Genomic DNA, 16,852 nt, shown 5'->3' with positions numbered 1-16,852 from the left:
TGTTAGGCTACTTACCGGCGTTCCTCCGGCACATGTTCATGTCGCACACTTGTTTCCAGGTGTTACTAGGGGGATCGTACACCTCCACACTCTTCCTCACCAGGGGCCCGTCGTGGCCCCCCGCCGCATACAGCTGCCCGCTCAGCACCCCAACACCTACAAACACCACCGCACACACACATCTAGTTAGATCTCTTCACACATAAACACGCTACAGATGTTCGCCAGCCATAACTGTAGTCCATTAATAACCCGCAAGCTGGAGCTAAGTATCAGCTCCAGTAGTTCTCTTGTGAACAGCACCCTCTACCTCTATGGCAGGAATCTCATTTCAGTGCTCATTCGGTTTAGATCGCTGTATACTAGGGTTGGGTGATGTTAACCTTTGTCCTATCGTGATTATGTACCCATACAAAATTGTGATGCATACGAATGCAACTGGACGAATCGTGACAACCGTTTATGATGAAAGCCTGGGCAGAGGCTAAGCACTAGCAAATCTTTTCTAACATTCCTTTCTGGTGGAGAAGAACAGAGTTGTGTGTATGTGTGGCGCACCTGGTGGAGTAGTGACTATCCGTAGTGAGCTAGGTTATAAGTCTCCATCATGGGCTGGATAGAAGTAGTCTACCGTCTTCAGAACTGGATAATAATTGCTTGATTTGCCTCATAAAATAATAGAAAAATAAATAATATGGTTTGTTCTCTCTCATAAAGCTATGATTGAGAATAGCCTATGCTATAGAGACTTTAATTCTTGTTACTCTTGAAAGCCACAACTTTAGGACAACACCTTCGTGGGTTAGAATAGACTATAAGCTACTGTTCATAACTGTAACTTGTATGATATGCCTAGTAGGAGGATCATTTATTGGCCATTTTGTTTTCAACCTCACATGGAGGGTTTTTCCCGCACGGATAACTTCTTTCTTAATAAGCTTCAATTTGATTGAACTTGTCATTCGGTTTTTCTACAGGCTACTGATATAGCTTTTTCTCTCTCATTATTCGTCCCCTGGCTACCTTGTGTTTTTAGGCTATTCAAATAACTTAGAACTCCATTAGATTCATTGTTTGATCGGCGGAAATCCATGCATAAAACGATGAAGTGTAGCCTTCTGTCATATTCATAGCCTATCGAATTGAGAGAGAAGAGAATATAGGCTACATTTTTCATTAAGCAGCTAGTCAATATAGTTAAGGAGTCTCTGTTATTAACAAAAAATGCTTTAAAATGTTTAGGCTATAGCCTAATGCCCAAGCATCCAACAGAGAAACAATATTTTCTGACTAGACATTTGGAGCTGCTTTGGTGGAATTCTTCGCTCTGTCTGGCTCTTGCGTTCTGTAGGCTATATAACGTACTTATTGAACATAACGATGTCGTCACCATCGAAGATGGCTGTCAATTATCGTCGATATTGTAACATCGCCCAACCTTAACATATGCTCATGCAGGGAAAACATTGCTTGTAGCGCATTAAAACCAGATTGGGTGAATCTTGAGTTGTAGGTATTGATATGGTGGTGCTGTTCCCTCACTGCTCCTGCTGCCAGCTAGTTAGTTAGCAGTGTAGTCCTGGATGAACCCAGGCAGCATCACCAGGGATCAAGGGGCTGCATTGTGTTGGTGCTACTTCCTCTGCCCAGCTGAGCAGACTGCACAATGAGCACAGGAGACTCATTCACACTCGCAACAACATTGACTGAGAGACACAGAGACCCTCTCACAATACCAAAGTTACCAGAACGAGAGGGAAAATACACAACGGCGCTCTTGAAAAAGAGAGAGACGCACAGCTACCATCGCAAGAGAATATGATTTAAAAGACATTTCCTATTTTCAGGAATCTCTGTAGGTAGTAAATGTTATTGTGTGAGGTTAGTTGAGGTCTAGAAGCCCATTATAACTCATATGCACACACACACAGTACCAGTCAAAAGTTCAAACGCATTAAGGGGAAAAAATTCTACAAATGAACCAGGCACACCTGTTAATTGAAATGCATTCCAGGTGACTACCTCATGAAGCTGCATGAGAGAATGCCAAGAGTGTGCAAAGCTGTCAACAGGGCAAAGGGTAGCTACTTTGAAGAATCTCAAATTCGGTTACTGCATGATTCCATATGTGTTATTTCATAGTGTTGACATCTTCAATATTATTCTACAATGTAGAAAACAGAAAAAATAAAAACACTTGAGAGAGAGAGACAGAGAGAGAGAGAGAAAGAGAAGAGAGAGAGAGAAAGAGAAGAGAGAGAGAGAGAGAGAGAGAGAAAGAGAAGAGAGAGAGAGAGAAAGAGAAGAGAGAGACAGAGAGAGAGAAAGAGAAGAGAGAGACAGAGAGAGAGAGAAAGAGAGAGAGAGAGAGAGAGAGAGAGAGTAAGAGAGAGAGAGAGAGAGAGTGTAAGAGAGAGTGTAAGAGAGAGTAAGAGAGAGAAAGAGAGAGACAGAGAGTAGTGGGTCAAAAGTTTACATACACTAAGTTGACTGAGCTTTTAAATAGCTTGGAAAATTCCAGAAAATGATGGCATAGCTTTAGAAGCCTCTGGTATGCTAATTGACATCATTTGAGTCAATTGGAGGTGTACCTGTGGATGTATTTCAAGGCCTACCTTCAAACTCAGTGCCTCTTTGCTTGACATCATGGGAAAATCAAAAGAAATCAGACAAGACCTCAGAAAAAAATTGTAGACCTCCAAAAGTCTGGTTCGTCCTTGGGAGCAATTTCCAAACACCTGGAGGTACCACATTCATCTGTACAAACAATAGTAAATACAATAGTGTATAAACACCATGGGACCACGCAGCCGTCATACCGCTCAGGAAGGAGATGCGTTCTGTCTCCTAGAGAAGAACGTAGTTTGGTGCGAAAAGTGCAAATCAGTCCCAGAACAACAGCAAAGGACCTTGTGAATATGCTGGAGGAAACAGGCACAAAAGTATCTATATCCACAGTAAAACGAGTCCTATAATCGACATAACCTGAAAGGCCGCTCAGCGAGGAAGAAGCCACTGCTCCAAAACCACCATAAAAAAGCCAGACTACAGTTTGCAACTGTACGTGGACAAAAGAAAATCGTACTTTTGGGAGAAATGTACTCTGGTCTGAGGAAACAAAAATAGAACTGTTTGGCCATAATGACCGTCGTTATGTTTGGAGGAAAAGGGGGAGGCTTGCAAGCAGAAGAACACCATCCCAACCGTCAAGCACGGAGGTGGTAGCATCATGTTGTGGGGGTGCTTTGCTGCAGGAGGGACTGGTACACTTCACAAAATATATGGCATCATGAGGTAGGAAACTTATGTGGATATATTGAAGCAACATCTCAAGATATCAGTCAGGAAGTTAAATTGTGGTCGCAAATGGGTCTTCCAAATGGACAATGACCACAAGCATACTTCCAAAGTTGTGGCAAAATGGCTTAAGGACAACAAAGTCAAAGTATTGGAGTGGCCGTCACAAAGCCCTGACCTCAATCCTATAGAACATTTGTGGGCAGAACTGAAAAAGCATGTGCGAGCAAGGTCTACAAACCTGACTCAATTACACCAACTCTGTCAGGAGGAATGGGCCAGAATCACCCAACTTATTGTGGGAAGCTTGTGGAAGGAAGGCTACCCGAAAAGTTTGACCCAAGTTAAACAATTTAAAGGCAATGCTACCAAATACTAATTGAGTGTATGCAAACTTCTGACCCACTGAGGATGTGATGAAAGAAATAAAAGATTAAATAAATCATGCACTCTACAATTATTCTGACATTTCACATTCTTAAAATAAACTGACGATTTTAACTGACCTAAAACAGGGAATTCTTACTAGGATTAAATGTCAGGACTGAGTTTAAATGTATTTGGCTAAGATGTATGTAAACTTCCGACTTCAACTGAATGCATGCATGCATGTATGTATGTATGTATACATAAATGTATGTATACATACACATACATACCACACACACACTCAGCAAAAAAAGAAACGTCTCTTTTTCAGGACCCTGTCTTTCAAAGATAATTGGTAAAAATCCAAATAACTTCAAAGATCTTTATTGCAAAGGGTTTAAACACTGTTCCACATGCTTGTTCGATGAACCATAAACAATTAACGAACATGCACCTGTGGAACGGTCGCTAAGACACTGACAGCTTATAGACGGTAGGCAATTAAGGTCACAGTTAAGAAAACGTAGGACACCAAAGAGGCCTTTCTACTGACTCTGAAAACACCAAAAGAAAGATGCCCAGGGTCCCTGCTCATCTGCGTGAATGTGCCTTAGGCATGCTGCAAGGAGGCATAAGGACTGCAGATGTGGCCAGGGCAAAAAATTGCAATGTCTGTACTGTGAGACGCCTAAGACAATGCTACAGGGAGACAAGACGGACAGCTGATCGTTCTCGCAGTGGCAGACCACGTGTAACAACACCTGCACAGGATCGATACATCCGAACATCACACCTGCGGGACAGGTATAGGTTGGCAACAACAACTGCCCGAGTTACACCAGGAACGCACAATCCCTCCATCAATGCTCAGACTGTCCGCAATAAGCAGAGAGAGGCTGGACTGAGGGCTTGTAGACCTGTTGCAAGGCAGGTCCTCACCAGACATCACCGGCAACAACGTTGCCTATGGGCACAAACCCACCCTCGCTGGACCAGACAGGACTGGCAAAAAGGGCTCTTCACTGACGAGTCAAGGTTTTGTCTCAACCGGAGGTAATGGTCCGATTCGCATTTATCGTCGAAGGAATGAGCTTTACACCAAGGCCTGTACTCTGGAACGGGATCGATTTGGAGGTGGAGGGTCCGTCATGGTCTAGGGCGGTGTGTCACAACATCATTGGACAGAGCTTGTTGTCATTGCAGGAAATCTCAACGCAGTGCGTTATAGGGAAGACATTCTCCTCACTCATGTGGTACCCTTCCTGCAGACTCATCCTGACATGACCCTCCACCATGACAATGCCACCAGCCATACTGCTCATTCTGTGTGTGATTTCCTGCAAGACAGGAATGTCAATGTTCTGCCATGGCCAGCGAAAAGCCCGGATCTCAATCCCATTGACCATGTCTGGGACCTGTTGGATCGGAGGGTGAGGGTTAGGCCCATTCCCCCCAGAAATGTCCGGGAACTTGCAGGTGCCTTGGTGGAAGAGTGGGGTAACATCTCACAGCAAGAACTGGCAAATCTGGTGCAGTCCATGAGGTGGAGATGCACTGCAGTACATAATGCAGCTGGTGGCCACACCAGATACTGACTGTTCATTTTGATTTTGACCCCGCTTTTGTTCAGGGAAACATTATTCCATTTCTGTTAGTCACATGTCTGTGGAACTTGTTCAGTTTATGTCTCAGTTGTTGAAACTTGTTATGTTCATACAAATATTTATACATGTTAAAATGCTGAAAATAAAAGCAGTTGACAGTGAGAGGACGTTTCTTTTTTTGCTGAGTATGCATGCATGCATACACACACACAGATTGTTACGAATTATTTCAGACAGATTATTTCACTTATAATTCACTTTATCACAATTCCAGTGGGTCAGAAGTTTACATACACTAAAACAGGGAATTTTTACTAGGATTAAATGTCAGGAATTGTGAAAAACTGAGTTTAAATGTATTTGGCTAAGGTGTATGTAAACTTTACTTTATTTTAAGAATGAGGATGAACCAGATTTGTGGAGGTCTATAATTTAGTTTCTGAGGTCTTGACTGAGTTTGAGGCACTGAGTTTGAAGGTTGATCTTGAAATACATCCATAGGTACACCTCCAATTGATGTCAATTAGCCTATCAGAAGCTTCTAAAGCCATGACATCATTTTATGGAATTTTCCAAGCTGTTTGAAGGCAGTCAACTTAGTGTATGTAAACTTCTGACCCACTGAAATTGTGATAAAGTGAATTATAAGTGAAATAATCTGTCTGTAAACAATTGTTGGAAAAATGACTTATGTCACGCACAAAGTAGATGTCCTAACCACTTGCCAAAACTATAGTTTGTTAACAAGAAATTTGTGGAGTGGTTGAAAAATGAGTTTATATGACTCCAACCTAAGTGTATGTAAACTTCCTACTTCAACTGTACATATATATATATATATATATATATACACACACTGCTCAAAAAAATAAAGGGAACACTAAAATAACACACCCTAGATCTGAATGAATGAAATATTCTTATTAAATACTTTTGTCTTTACATAGTTGAATGTGCGGACAACAAAATCACACAAAAATGTTCAATGGAAATCTAATTTATCAACCCATGGAGGTCTGGATTTGGAGTCACACTCAAAATTAAAGTGGAAAACCACACTACAGGCTGATCCAACTTTGATGTAATGTCCTTAAAACAAGTAAAATTGAGGCTCAGTAGTGTGTGTGGCCTCCACGTGCCTGTATGACCTCCCTACAACGCCTGGGCATGCTCCTGATGAGGTGGAGGATGGTCTCCTGAGGGATCTCCTCCCAGACCTGGACTAAAGCATCCGCCAACTCCTGGACAGTCTGTGGTGCAACGTGGCGTTGGTGGATGGAGCGAGACATGATGTCCCAGATGTGCTCAATTGGATTCAGGTCTGGGGAACGGGCGGGCCAGTCCATAGCATCAATGCCTTCCTCTTGCAGGAACTGCTGTCACACTCCCAGCCACATGAGGTCTAGCATTGTCTTGCATTAGGAGGAACCCAGGGCCAACCGCACCAGCATATGGTCTCACAAGGGGTCTGAGGATCTCATCTCGGTACCTAATGGCAGTCAGGCTACCTCTGGCAAGCACATGGAGGGCTGTGCGGCCCCCCCAAAGAAATGCCACCCCACACCATGACTGACCCCCCGCCAAACCGGTCATGCTGGAGGATGTTGCAGGCAGCAGAACGTTCTCCACGGCGTCTCCAGACTGTCACGTCTGTCACATGTGCTCAGTGTGAACCTGCTTTCATCTGTGAAGAGCACAGGGCGCCAGTGGCGAATTTGCCAATCTTGGTGTTCTCTGGCAAATGCCAAACGTCCTGCACGTTGTTGGGCAGTAAGCACAACCCCCACCTGTGGACGTCGGGCCCTCATACCACCCTCATGGAGTCTGTTTCTGACCATTTGAGCAGACACATGCACATTTGTGGCCGGCTGGAGGTCATTTTGCAAGGCTCTGGCAGTGCTCCTCCTACTCCTCCTTGCACAAAGGCGGAGGTAACGGTCCTGCTGCTGGGTTGTTGCCCTCCTACGGCCTCCTCCACGTCTCCTGATGTACTGGCCTGTCTCCTGGTAGCGCCTCCATGCTCTGGACACTACGCTGACAGACACAGCAAACCTTCTTGCCACAGCTCGCATTGATGTGCCATCCTGGATGAGCTGAACTACCTGAGCCACTTGTGTAGGTTGTAGACTCCGTCTCATGCTACCACTAGAGTGAAAGCACCGCCAGCGTTCAAAAGTGACGAAAAGATCAGCCAGGAAGCATAGGAACTGAGAAGTGGTCTGTAGTCACCACCTGCAGAACCACTCCTTTATTGGGGGTGTCTTGCCAATTGCCTATAATTTCCACCTGTTGTCTATTCCATTTGCACAACAGCATGTGAAATGTATTGTCAATCAGTGTTGCTTCCTAAGTGGACAGTTTGATTTCACAGAAGTGTGATTAACTTGGAGTTACATTCCCTTTATTTTTTTGAGCAGTATATATATATATATATATATATATATATATATATATACTAGCGGTCGACCGCTTAATCGGCATGGTCGATTAATTAGGGCCGATTTCAAGTTTTCGTAACAATAAGTAATCTGCATTTTTGGACGCCGATTACATTGCACTCCACGAGGAGACTGCGTGGCAGGCTGACCGCCTGTTACGCGAGTGCAGCAAGAAGCCAAGGTAAGGTGCTAGCTAGCATTAACTTATCTTACAAAAAAACAATCAATCTTAACATAATCACTAGTTAACTACACATGGTTGATGATATTACTAGTTTATCTAGCCTGTCCTGCGTTGGATATAATCAATGCGGTGCATGTTAATTTATCATTGAATCACAGCCTACTTCGCCAAACGGTTGATGATTTAACAAGCACTGTCGTTGCACCAATGTGTACCTAACCATAAACACCATTACATTACATTTAAGTCATTTAGCAGACGCTCTTATCCAGAGCGACTTACAAATTGGTGCGTTCACCTTAAGACATCCAGTGGAACAGCCACTTTACAATAGTGCATCTAAATCTTTTAAGGGGGGGGGGGGGTGAGAAGGATTACTTTATCCTATCCTAGGTATTCCTGAAAGAGGTGGGGTTTCAGGTGTCTCCGGAAGGTGGTGATTGACTCCGCTGTCCTGGCATCGTGAGGGAGTTTGTTCCACCATTGGGGGGCCAGAGCAGCGAACAGTTTTGACTGGGCTGCGCGGGAACTGTACTTCCTCAGTGGTAGGGAGGCGAGCAGGCCAGAGGTGGATGAACGCAGTGCCCTTGTTTGGGTGTAGGGCCTGATCAGAGCCTGGAGGTACTGAGGTGCCGTTCCCCTCACAGCTCCGTAGGCAAGCACCATGGTCTTGTAGCGGATGCGAGCTTCAACTGGAAGCCAGTGGAGAGAGCGGAGGAGCGGGGTGACGTACACCAATGCCTTTCTTAAAATCAATACACAAATATATATTTTTAAACCTGCATATTTAGTTAATATTGCCTGCTAACATGAATCTATTTCAACTAGGGAAATTGTGTCACTTCTCTTGCGCTCTGTGCAAGCAGAGTCAGGGTATATGCAGCAGTTTGGGCCACCTGGCTCATTGCGCACTGTGTGACAACCATTTCCTCCTAACAAAGACATTAATTCATTTGCCAGAATTTTACATAATAATGACATAGCATTGAAGGTTGTGCAATATAACAGCAATATTTAGACTTAGGGATACCACCCGTTAGATAAAATACTGAACGGTTCCGTATTTCACTGAAAGAATAAACGTTTTGTTTTCAAAATGATAGTTTCCGGATTTTACCATATTAATGACCCAAGGCTCGTATTTCTGTCTGTTTATTATATTATAATTAAGTCTATGATTTGATATTTGATAGAGCAGTCTGACTGAACAGTGGTAGGCAGCAGCTGGCTCATAAGCATTCATTCAAACAGCACTTTCCTGCGTTTGCCAGCAGCTCTTCCCTGTGCTTCAAGCATTGCGCTGTTTATGACTTCAAGCCTATCAACTCCTGAGATTAGGCTGGCAATACCATAGTGCCTATAAGAACATCCAATAGTCAAAAGGTATATGAAATACAAATGGTATAGAGAAATAGTCCTATAATTGCGATAACTACAACCTAAAACTTCATAACTGGGAATATTGAAGACTCATGTTAAAAGGAACCACCAGCTTTCATACGTTCTCATGTTCTGAGCAAGGAACTTAAATGGTAGCTTTTTTTTTTTTTTTTACATGGCTCATATTGCACTTTTACTTTTTTCTCCAACACTGTGTTTTTGCATTATTTAAACCAAATTGAACATGTTTCATTATTTATTTGAGACTAAATTGATTTTATTTAGGTATTATATTAAGTTAAAATGTTCATCCAGTATTGTTGTAATTGTCATTATTACAAATATATATATAAAAATCTGCCGATTAATCGGTATCGGCTTTTTTGGGTCCTCCAATAATCGGTATCGGCGTTGAAAACTCATAAATCGGTTACACATTCCATTACACATTCCATAGATTCCCTGGACTTAAAGTCACAACACTCCCATGGCTTATGTTTTCTCTGTGGACACTGACGATGCGAGTGTAGCACAGGAGGTTGGTGGCACCTTAATTTGGGAGGATGGGCTCATGGTAATGGCTTGAGCGGAATTGTATCAAATACATCAAAACACGTGTTTGATGTCAATCCATTCGCTCCCTTCCAGCCATTAATATGAGATGCCTCCTGTGGAGTGCAGTGTGTATGTAGGCCACTGAAAGGTGGCACTGCATACTTCTCGAGACAGAAGCTACTGTTGTGTCTGTGAGGAGGACAAGAGAGGGTTGTTGATGCTGAGGTCTGGTCTGTACCTGCTCCGCTACGTCTGGTGCTCATGTCAGCCATGTAGCCCCACTGGTTACTGACTGGGTTGTACTCCTCCACCGTGCTGAGACACTGGCGCGACGCCCCATCGTAGCCGCCCACCGCATACAGCTTCCCTGTACAACACAACACACACCCACTGAGGAATACAACAAGGAACACGTACAAAGAGATGCTGAATGGACACCCACTGACAGAAACACAACACCCCCACTGATAAATACACAAGCACAGATACACACAGAAGCTCTATATAGACACTGAAGCACTCACACACACTGATATACTGTAGACAGACAAAATGAGAAGTTCACAAATAGCACTGTTGATACACACACACACACTGTTCTTCTCTTACCATCTACCACTCCCACTCCGACGCTGCTGCGTCTCGTGTTCATGGGAGCAACAAACATCCACTCATTGGTCTTGTAGTTGTAGGCCTCCACTGACGACAGGCCTGAGATGGAGGGAGGGAAGGAGGGAGAGGGAGGAGAAAGCTCTAATGTACTGAAAACAGGACACAATACTCAAATGAAATGAGGCCCAACACTAATGCTCTCTCCTCTCTGCTCCAGTGTATCAGTATAATCAGATGCGGTTGGGGTGACATCACCACTGTGTCTAACCATACAATCTAGACATTCATTCTGGAGGCACTACTGCGCCCTGCTCCATTTAGTCACACTGTAACACACTCCGCTGCCCCTCAAAGGCCTGCTGGAACACTTAGAAAACACACAAATCTTGGGACAGTGGTGACAAAAAAAAGGGGGGGGGGTAAGAATAGGTACCTGTGCTCCCGTCGAAGCCCCCCACGGCATAGAGCAGGTCCCCCAGCACGGCCGACCCAAGGGTGCTGCGTCGCTCTTGCATGCTGGGAACTGTAGTCCACTGGTCCCTCACCCCGTCATACACATCCACCGTCCTGACTCGCAACGAGCCGTTGAAGCCTCCCACCGCGTACACCCTCCCTGCCATGAACACCACACCTGATAGAGAGAGAGAGAGAGAGAAAGATATTGGCATAAATCTCTTATCCCTGCCTATTAGTGCATACATTAAAGCAGGCCTATTCAATTGGCGGCCCGTGGGCCGGATCTGGTCCATTTATCAATTTAGAATGGCCCTTTGATCAATTCTGAACATGAATAAAAAAGAATCAACGAGAAAAGGGCCATGTTTAGTTCCAAAAAGAGCCCTAGTTCAATATTCTCCAAATGGGAGAATCTGTTATGCATCACTATATTGGATTACTCTAATATTGTATCCTTCTGCTCGGCAGGATACATTCTGAGTAAGAATTTCAGATTAGTCCCGTGAACCGGGTAGTGCTGCGGGTGACCCCCTTAAATAGCTGCCGCCGCACTACTCCCACCTCTTCCTTTTCTCGGCTCATTCCAAAGATGATTAGCTTGGTAAGGGCTCTATGTTAGAGTCTATAAGGGCAGAAGTATACCCACAGCTATTCAATAACTTGGAGCAGCTAGCCTCTCCATCAAGGTGCTTTGTAGTCCCCCCACTCAGTTTGGCTTGTGCCATCTCGTTTGGGTTTTGTCCTTGTATTTAGCCTCTTGGTGATCCTTTCACGCGCCAATCCCGTTAGCAGGATCGATTTGACAACATCCAGTGAAATTGCAGGGCGCCAAATTCAAACTACAGGAATATCCATATTCAAGATTCACGAAAATATAAGTGTAATACATCAAAATAAATCTTAACTTAATCCAGCCGCTGTGTCAGATTTCAAAAAGGCTTTACCGCGAAAGCAGACCATGCGATTATCTGAGGACAGCGCCCCGCATACAAGCACATGAAAATCATTTGCGACACAAAGGTGCGACACAAAAGTCAGAAATAACGATATAATAAATGCCTTACCTTTGAAGATCTTCTTCTTTTTGCAATCCCAAATGTCTCAGTGACACAATGAATGGTCGTTTTGTTCGATAAATTCCTTTTTTATCTCCCCAAAATGTCAATTTATTTGGAACGTTTAACTCAGAAATACACCGGTTCCAACTCACCCAACATGACTACAAAGTATCTAATAAGTTACCTATAAACTTGGTCCAAACATTTCAAAAAACATTCCTAATCCAACCTCAGGTATCCTAAAAAGTAAATAATTGATAAAATTCAAGACGGGATAATCTGTTTCCAATACCGAAGAAAAATAACACGGAGCACGTTCCTGTTCACGCACACCAAAATAGTAGGGACCTTCAGAGTGACACATGGAATGAATAGCACTACTTCTTCATTTCTCAAAAGAAAAACATCGACCAATTTCTAAAGACTGTTGACATCTAGGGGAAGCCATGGGAACTGCAACCAGGTTTCTCATAAATAGGGTTTCCCATAGAAAACCTTTGGGAAATCCTATGACTTCAATTTTTTATTTTCCCCTGGATGGTTTGTCCTCGGGGTTTCGCCTGCCAAATCAGTTCTGTTATACTCACAGACATTATTTTAACAGTTTTAGAAACTTTAGAGTGTTTTCTATCCAAATCTATCTCCAAATCTATCCAAATTATATGCATATCCTAGCTTAGTAACAGGCAGTTTACTTTATCCTAGTAACAGGCAGTTTACTTTGGGCACACTTTTCATCCGGACGTCAAAATAATGCCCCCTAGCCTTAAGACTTTACTTGTGACAGTGGTTCGTCCTTTAAAAGTTGCAGCGTACTGCGGCATAGTGCCGCAGAATTCTATGGCACGTTATTTAAGTGTGAACCACTGGTACCATTAATGCTAGTTAATGCTAGTTTGACCACCAGAGGGCATCTTTGAAAAGCAATTGATAGCCTTCAATAGTGGCTGTACTGGAGAATTTAAAACCTTTTTTTGTAAGAATATAGTATATGGGACTGATTAAGAAATGTTGCTTAATTAATTATATTAATATTATGGTTTCTTTACCAAGAAAAACCCTCTGTGTTTCCGTTAGGATGGAATGGAAAATATGGCGCTGTACAACGTGACGGTTGGGTGTACAGTACTGGGCTATTTAGCTAAAGAATCCTCATATCATGTGGGCATGCGGGAGATCGGGGTTCAATTCTCTGACGGGGAGGAAGGAATAGGCTGTCCCTGTAAATAAAAATTTGTTCTTAACCGACTTGCCTAGTTAAATAAAGGTTACACTATAATATCCTAATTCAAGTCTAACCAATACCCAAACAAAGATTCAGTGAAAATAAAAATCTAATTGATTTATCAAGACCAGTCCCCATGCTTGTCTCAGAGCAGTGCATAACATTGCAAAGAATAGTTGTAGGCTATTGCTTCAAATCCTATTGCTTCTAACTTCAATATGCTCTTTAAATAAATAAGACCTAAACCACATTACTCAACACTGATGAGACTCAAGTTGCCTACGGTAGGCCTACAGTATATTGAAAAATTATGACGTCTCTCTGCCAATAATATATTTAGAGCACTGGAGGATATTTCTGTAATTCAGTGATATTTATTCCCATAGTATTTTCTTATGGATCCACTAAATGAACATCTGCATTTTGAAATAATATTTTTATAATTATTTTATTAACGAAAGCATAAAAATGCCATTATTAGTTACACTGTTATAGTTTGAATGTGCAGACTGGCACTAAGAAAAGAACAGCGGGAACGTTTCCCTTGTCAGCGCCATTATTAGTGCGATGCCCCTTAAAGTGTTGCCAGTGTGTGGGGGGTCCATCACCCCCCCTCCCTCCCTTCCCCATGGGCCTGGCTCTGCGGCCCATCCCGTGCCATCTGCCCTCGTGCCTTGAACCTTGCGGGCTTTAAGTGGATACAGCTGGAGAACTGCAAGGCAATCCCATTGTGCGCCACTCGGGAGCCATGATCAATATATATTGTCCTGCTAATAACATGGTTAATAATATATCTGTGTGAATGTCCAATGAGCTTTTATAAAATTCTAAACAAATGATAATAAATCGCGTTGTTTAAAAAATAACAATATTTTGGAGATGATTTCATTTTCAAATAACATAAAATGAGCAAGAAAAAGGCCATTCTTGAACATGGGGTGAGACATTGTTACTAACTTATTATTTGGAATAATTTATTTCAGTTTTTAGAGGGACAGAAACCAAAAAACTATAGCATGAGTCTACTGGACAAGGATGGCACGGGTATTGAACCAGCATCTGTAGCAACACAGCTTGCACTGCTATGCAGTGTCTTAGACCGTTGCGCGACTCAGGAGCTGTACAGCGTGACTGGTCAGGAGTAGCCTACACTACTACAGTAAGAGCAAAATAATCCTAACTAAATAAAATAAAAACCTTAGTGTAACAACAGTTTTAGTAAGTAATACCGAAGTTGTGCACAATTACCAGTTTCTATTTAGGTTTATGTCACCCATTCATTGTCAGTTAGTGACTCAGTAGGACCCAAAAGCATGATCAGTGCTCTAACTCCCCCTTGCGCTGGTCTGGAGCAATGAAGTGGTGACACAGGGTACTGTACTAAACCACAAATTACCTCTAAATCCCACAGCATAATCACACAACTTTTAGTGGAGCAACTACTGTACCAACCTGGGCGATACCCGGTTTGGTCAACCAGTATAAAGGAGCTGAGGGTTTGTCCTAGTTTTCTGTGTCTTGTCTGTCCACTGGAACCCTCCCGGTGGAGCCTTTTTTCCCCCTCATCAGTCTACACACAATACCAAAGCAAAAATATATTTTTATACATTTTGGCAAATATATAAAATATTCTAAACTGAAATATCACATTAACATAAGTATTCAGACCCTTTACTCAGAACTTTGTTGAAGCAGCTTTTGGCAGCGATTACAGCCTCGAGTCTTCTTGGGTATGACGCTACAAGCTTGGCACACCTGTATTTGGGAAGTTTCTCACATTCTTCTCTGCAGATCCTCTCAAGCTCAGGTTGGGATTGGGAGCATCGCTGCACAGCTATTTTCAGGTCTCTCCAGAGATGTTCAATCGAGTTCACATCCGGTCTCTAGCCGGGCCACTCAAGGACATTCAAAGACTTGCCTCGAAGCCAATCCTGAGTTGTCTTGACTGTGTCCTTAGGGTCGTTGTCCTGTTGGAAGGTGAACCTGCACCCCAGTCCGAGGTCCTGAGTGCTCTGGAGCAGAGTTTCATCAGGGATCTCTCTGTACTTGCTCCGTTCATCTTTCCCTTCGATCCTGACTAGTCTCCCAAATCCCTGCAGCTGAAAAATATCCCCACAGCATGATGCTGCGACCACCATGCTTCACCGTAGGGATGGTGCCAGGTTTCCTCCAGACTTTACACTTGGCTTTCAGGCCAAAGAGTTCAATCTTGGTTCCATCAGACTAGATAATCTTGTTTCTCATGATCAGAGTCCTTTAAGAGCCTTTTGGAAAACTCCAAGCAGGCTGTCATGTGCCTTTTACTGAGGAGCAGCTTCCGTCTGGCCACTCTTACCATAAAGCCCTGATTGGTGGAGTGCTGCAGAGATCGTTGTCCTTCTGGAAAATTCTCCCATCTCCACAGAGGAACTCTGGAGCTCTGTCAGAGTGACCATCGTGTTCTTTGTCACCTCCCTAACCAAGGCCCTTCTCCCCAGATTGCTCAGTTCGGCCAGGCAACCAGCTCTAGGAAGAGTGTTGGTGGTTCCAAACTTCTTCCATTTAAGAATGATGGAGGCCACTGTGTTCTTGGGGACCTTCAATGCTGCAGAAATGTTTTGGTACCCTTCCCCAGATCTGTGCCGACACAATCCTGTCTCAGAGCCCCAAGGACAATTCCTTTGGCCACATGGCTTGGTTTTTGCTCTGACATGCACTCTCAACTGTGGGACAGGTGTGTGCCTTTCCAAATCATGTCCAATCAATTGAATTTACCACAGGTTGACTCCAATCAAGTTGTTGAAACATCTCAAGGATGATCAATGGAAACAGGAAGCACCTGAGCTCAATTTCGAGTGTCAAAGCAAAGGGTCTGAATACCTATGTAAATAAGGTATTTCTGTTTTTAATTTTTAATATATAAAATTTAGAAAATTTAAACCTGTTTTCGCTTTGTCATTATGGGGTATTGTGTGTAGATTGATCAGGCAAAACATTTCTTTAATCAATTTTAGAATAAGGCTGTAACGTAATAAAATGTGGAAAATGTCAAGGGGTCTGAATACTTTCCAAATGCACTGTATAAGCAAAGATTGAGCTAACGTGTGAGTTTGTGTGCTCTGCCCCTCCTCCCACGATCAGGCAGTTCATACCCAATTCACGTCTCCTTTCCTTCAGTCTCATACACTAAGGCTGGTACTGTAGGTCTATAGTATCTGACTTATACAGTATTGCACAGTATAGAGACATAGTAATATCCCACTGTTGGCTTCACTTTCAAAGAGAAACAAAATAACTATTATTGTGTTTCATTGTGAGAAATGTGGGGTACTCCTGCCTACGGGGAAGCACACTCTGCCTGCATGACCTGTCTTGGGTTAGATCACGCACGGAGAGTGGTTAGAGAACCCAACAGTTGTTTGTTCTGCACCTCCTTTGGAGAACACATGCCTGGAGGGGATGAGGGCCCCAGTACAGTACTACCCATCTGAAGACCATATTCCCCCCTCTGAGGTGATGAGTCGTCGCGGCAGCACCCCTTTGGCCACTTTGGGGGCCCCCTTCAAACTTAGTACAGCTGAGGAGTTGATCTGCCTCAAACATACGGCGAAAAGCCTGCAGGAGGAAGTGAATGCTTTATGGGGGGTGATGACGGCGACGATGCCCTCTCTCTCCGCGCTACAGACGAGTTGGAG

General features: G+C 43.4%; 1 protein-coding gene across 3 annotated transcripts in view; it reads right to left on the bottom strand.

Moving 5' to 3' along the window:
* Positions 1-16,852, bottom strand: part of LOC115130497 (kelch-like protein 3) — a 32,015-nt gene that overhangs the window by 2,943 nt on the left and 12,220 nt on the right. For all 3 annotated transcript variants that reach the window (XM_029661695.2, XM_029661696.2, XM_065019591.1), the window contains 4 exons: positions 10,873-11,070; positions 10,437-10,538; positions 10,066-10,194; positions 16-156 (listed from right to left, as the gene is read on the bottom strand). In XM_029661695.2, the coding sequence (XP_029517555.1) occupies positions 16-156; positions 10,066-10,194; positions 10,437-10,538; positions 10,873-11,070 (570 nt within the window). The remainder of the gene's footprint in view (positions 1-15; positions 157-10,065; positions 10,195-10,436; positions 10,539-10,872; positions 11,071-16,852) is intronic.

This window comes from Oncorhynchus nerka, linkage group LG6 (genome assembly GCF_034236695.1).
Source record: "Oncorhynchus nerka isolate Pitt River linkage group LG6, Oner_Uvic_2.0, whole genome shotgun sequence".
Taxonomy (NCBI): Eukaryota; Metazoa; Chordata; class Actinopteri; order Salmoniformes; family Salmonidae; genus Oncorhynchus; species Oncorhynchus nerka.
This window is presented reverse-complemented; position numbering and strand designations above follow the sequence as displayed.